General features: G+C 37.0%; 1 protein-coding gene across 2 annotated transcripts; it reads left to right on the top strand.

The window, feature by feature from the left end:
• Positions 1–902: 902 nt before the first annotated feature.
• On the top strand, positions 903–2,553 carry LOC149005010 (PLASMODESMATA CALLOSE-BINDING PROTEIN 5-like). 2 transcript variants are annotated; one of them, XM_089169052.1, is made up of 3 exons: positions 903–1,568; positions 1,721–1,748; positions 1,854–2,553. In XM_089169052.1, the coding sequence occupies exons 1-3, from the start codon at positions 1,136–1,138 to the stop codon at positions 2,014–2,016; spliced, it is 624 nt and encodes a 207-aa protein (XP_089025178.1). In that variant the 5' UTR covers positions 903–1,135; the 3' UTR covers positions 2,017–2,553. The 2 variants fall into 2 exon arrangements, with proteins under 2 accessions (XP_089025178.1, XP_089025179.1); XM_089169053.1 differs by having other exon boundaries at positions 1,849–2,549.
• Positions 2,554–3,625: the final 1,072 nt, after the last annotated feature.

Below are 3,625 nucleotides of genomic sequence, written 5' to 3'. Positions count from 1 at the left end.
TATTCTGTAGGTCTATATAAGTATAGTTTGTTTGTATTTGTAGTTGAAATGAATTTTGGATTTCCTATAAATAGTCCATGTGAGAATAAATTATAAACAATAAAGGCAAACAAATGGTAGCACTTTGTATGGTGAAAAATTGGTGAGCTTTTCAAGAAACAATAGAATCTCCTTTTCTCACTGTGGACATTGGCAATATTGCTAAATTACAATAATTTTCTTGAATGTGTTTTGCTTGTGTTCTTTTTAGTGGTTGTATATCCATCTCCAACACATGTTATCATATTGAGTATTAATTAGTTACATAATTAATATAGAAATAAAATGATTTGAGTATTGGCACATATCAATTTTATGAGTAAATTGTTTCCCCCCATGGGTTGCACTTCAAAAATAGATGTTTTTAGACATTGATACCCCCATTTTATTTTCGAAAAGCAAATACCCCATTTCCTTTAGAAGGGTTAGGGTTATAGTTATAAATGCCATTTACGCCCACAACTCAATTGGAAGAAGATGAAATTTTGATATGGGTGCCTAGACGACCCTGAGCCCCATGATTGTTGAGTAAGGATTATCTCCTTTGTGCTCCTCTGACCATTTTACAAACACAAACTTTGTGAGGCCCACAAGTAAAAAATTATAAAATAAAAAAAAAATATCCGTCACTTTGATCCTATGAGCCCCCTGTAATTTTTGGTCAATAGCCGTTGATGAGCACTCTGTGCTCCTCAACGGGGGAGATGATCCGGACTCATGATTGTTTAGGTTTGTGAACATCGCACTGACCAGTCATCTCCATATCATGTGATGAGTAAAATAACAAAAGTGCCCTTGATAAAGGGTAGAAAGACACTATAAATATTAGAAATTAAACTCCGGAACTCACAAGAAGAAGACAGTAAGCACCGAGCAGCATCCAGCAAGTCGCTTACATTTACCGATCTCTTGAACTTTCCCAACTCTCCCATCTGTTCTTCAAATCGAAACTCCAACGGTAACATACGAAGCTCAAGCTTTGAGAGGCCTTCTCCTCCCAGATTTCGAGATTGGAAGAAGGGAATCCATTAATTAAACGGCTATATTGGGTTTGGCATCTCTTTCTTTGCTTCGCTCTGTTCCCAAAATCTCTTCCATGGCTGTTATCCCAACAAGCTGTTCTCTTTGTAATCGTTTTCTTCTTCTTCTACTTCTTCTTCTCTCAGTCATTCTAATAACGTCTTCAAAGTATTGCTCAGCATTAGCATCCTCTGAGAAACCCTCAGAATTTACTTCTTCACATTTAAGCGGAAAATCAAATCTTGAAACGAAGGTCGACAGTAAAACACCTCTGTGGTGTGTAGCGAAGAACAACGATGAGGATTCATCTTTGCAGACGGCGTTGGATTGGACTTGTGGCCCTGGAGGCGCCGATTGTAGTCCTATACAGCAAGGAGGTCCGTGTTACGATCCAACTAACCTTCAGCTCATGGCTTCCTATGCCTTCAATGATTACTTCCTCAAGCATGGAACTTCAAAGGAAAGCTGTAATTTTGGTAACGCTGGAGATCTCACCTCCTTGGATCCAAGTAAGCGTCTCCCAATTTCTCTTTCTTCTCAACTGAAGCTAGCCAATTAGGGCTTCTTTGAAAGGAAAACAGAGTTCTGAGCAGTAAATTCTGAAACCCTTCTTTGTTTTCTCGATTCATTCTCATCTGCTTTTCTCTTTTACACGTTTCAGGTACTGGAAAGTGTGTATTTCCATCAAGGTAAGTTTGCATTGGTCTATGATTTCTTAATTTTTATGGGTCAGTTCTTATTGCTTAAATAAATAATAATCTTTGATTTTCTTGGATGGTTATGATGCAGCTCAGTGGTAATCAGTGGGAGCTTTGGTGGAACAGCTCAGATGGGACCAACTGGAGCAGACATCAATGGTTGTCAAGCCATTACCAGGTGGAGTTGGATCTTAATCATCTCTCCAATGGTTTTCACATCTACACTGCTAGCCTACTCAATTTGAAGATAGAGAACTAGGGGTGCCAAGCCCAAGATTAACACCTCATTACCAACAGAAAGAGCTTCTAATTCCAGAAAATTTTAGCTGATTAAACTGATGTAATTACAATTGGAGAGCTTTTGAATTTTTATCCCATTGGCCAATTTCTGTTTAGTAGTATTTTGTTGTCTGGCAACTGTTTTGGTAGAACTAAGTATTGTTGTACTATATAGGCATGCTCCTTTGGTTCTGTCCAGGGAAGTCGCAGATTGCTTTGGAAAAGATCCAAGAAAATTCAATTCCAGTTTGAGTTTGGTCCAAGTCCAATGTCTATTTAGCTTTAAGACTTTTTTATTAGCACCACAGAAAGGCTGGTACTTGTTTTAAATAAATACTTTCTTCTTCGTTAAGGAAAAAAGCACTGTATTCGTTCTTGAGCTTATTTGGACTGCTCTTTCTCTGTTTAATTGTATTTTTCCAAAAAATGGAAGTGATATACACACAAGTCACCTTTTGGGCAACTGGGCTATTGCTGCCTTTTCTTTACCTTCCCTTCTCAATGAAAATAAGGCACTTCTAAAACATGTTTTAAACCTAGGATTTTGAACTATAGTTGGAGAAGTAGGTTTTGATTTGGTCGAGCTCTCTGAGCCGAGTCAAATTCTTTTATAACCTCCTAACTCCTAAGTCCTCAGGTTTGAATAATAATAAAAAATTGAAATGATGTGATTGCGTCATAAATCAAAAAGTCGATCTTTGCCCCCCAAAAAATAAAGCAAATAAATAAAATCATCGGAGTCGCAATAAACTCAGCGAGTTAAGTCAGTTTTCAATATTCATCTTCAAAAGTTGGGGGGGGGGGGGGGGTGTGTTAACCGTTTGGATTCTGTTTTACCAAAAAAAAAAAAAAACCGTTTGGATTCTGGTTGGGGCAGTTTTGAGACCATTGCCAAACTGTCATAGCCTATTTGCATTATTATTATTCAGTTTCAATGATAGAGTTTGAGCAAAAACTAAAGAGCTTAGAAGAAAAATGTAATTTTATGGCACTAGGTGTCACTTAAACTTGAAATATATTTAGGGCATGTTTGGTCACATGAATCCATAGATTTGAAATGAAATAAAGTTTCAAATATATGGATTCATGGTTCTAAATATTAACTATTTGGTTAGCCTTAAATCTATCGAAGTTCGTAGAGTTCCTTCGGGTTACTCTGCATGAATCCTCAAATTTCATCCGTTTTCTATTTAGGGTGGAATTTGTGGATTTCACCCAATATCCAAGAATGACTTAATTCAAAATTTTAGGCAAAAAAGGTGAAATCCTTGGATTTCATGACTCCAGGGATTTTATAGGTATAAATCTTTGATTCATGAATCTAGGAATAACCATACAGACCCTTAGAGAAGTGAAATTTTAGGCAAAAAAGGAAGAAGAAGAAAGAAAGAAAGAAAGAAAGAAACAAAAAGAAAGAACTAATGGGCTTAGTAGAATTAGTCCACTAAAACCTCCCAAAAACTATATCTTACTAAAACTAACGGGCTAACGGGCCACAAACAGGCTGGCCTGAACAAGCCCAAACAATTTGAGCTTTGCTCATTTAGCCCAAACACACTCATTAAAAATCGGTTTGGCCTGGTTTAGGC

The sequence above is a fragment of the Hakea prostrata genome, chromosome 9, assembly GCF_041222555.1.
Source record: "Hakea prostrata isolate BN-2017 chromosome 9, UWA_Hpros_2, whole genome shotgun sequence".
Taxonomy (NCBI): Eukaryota; Viridiplantae; Streptophyta; class Magnoliopsida; order Proteales; family Proteaceae; genus Hakea; species Hakea prostrata.
The sequence above is the reverse complement of the archived record's forward strand: the minus strand, read 5'-3'. Positions and strand labels throughout refer to the sequence as shown.

What these genes read in the sequence shown, in the direction of transcription:
- LOC149005010 (XM_089169052.1), top strand. Translation starts at nt 1,136, where the DNA reads ATGGCTGTTATCCCAACAAGCTGTTCTCTTTGTAATCGTTTTCTTCTT. An exon ending in TCTCACCTCCTTGGATCCAA is followed by an intron (nt 1,569 to 1,720) that starts GTAAGCGTCTCC and finishes TACACGTTTCAG; the next exon opens with GTACTGGAAAGTGTGTATTT. An exon ending in AAGTGTGTATTTCCATCAAG is followed by an intron (nt 1,749 to 1,853) that starts GTAAGTTTGCAT and finishes GATGCAGCTCAG; the next exon opens with TGGTAATCAGTGGGAGCTTT.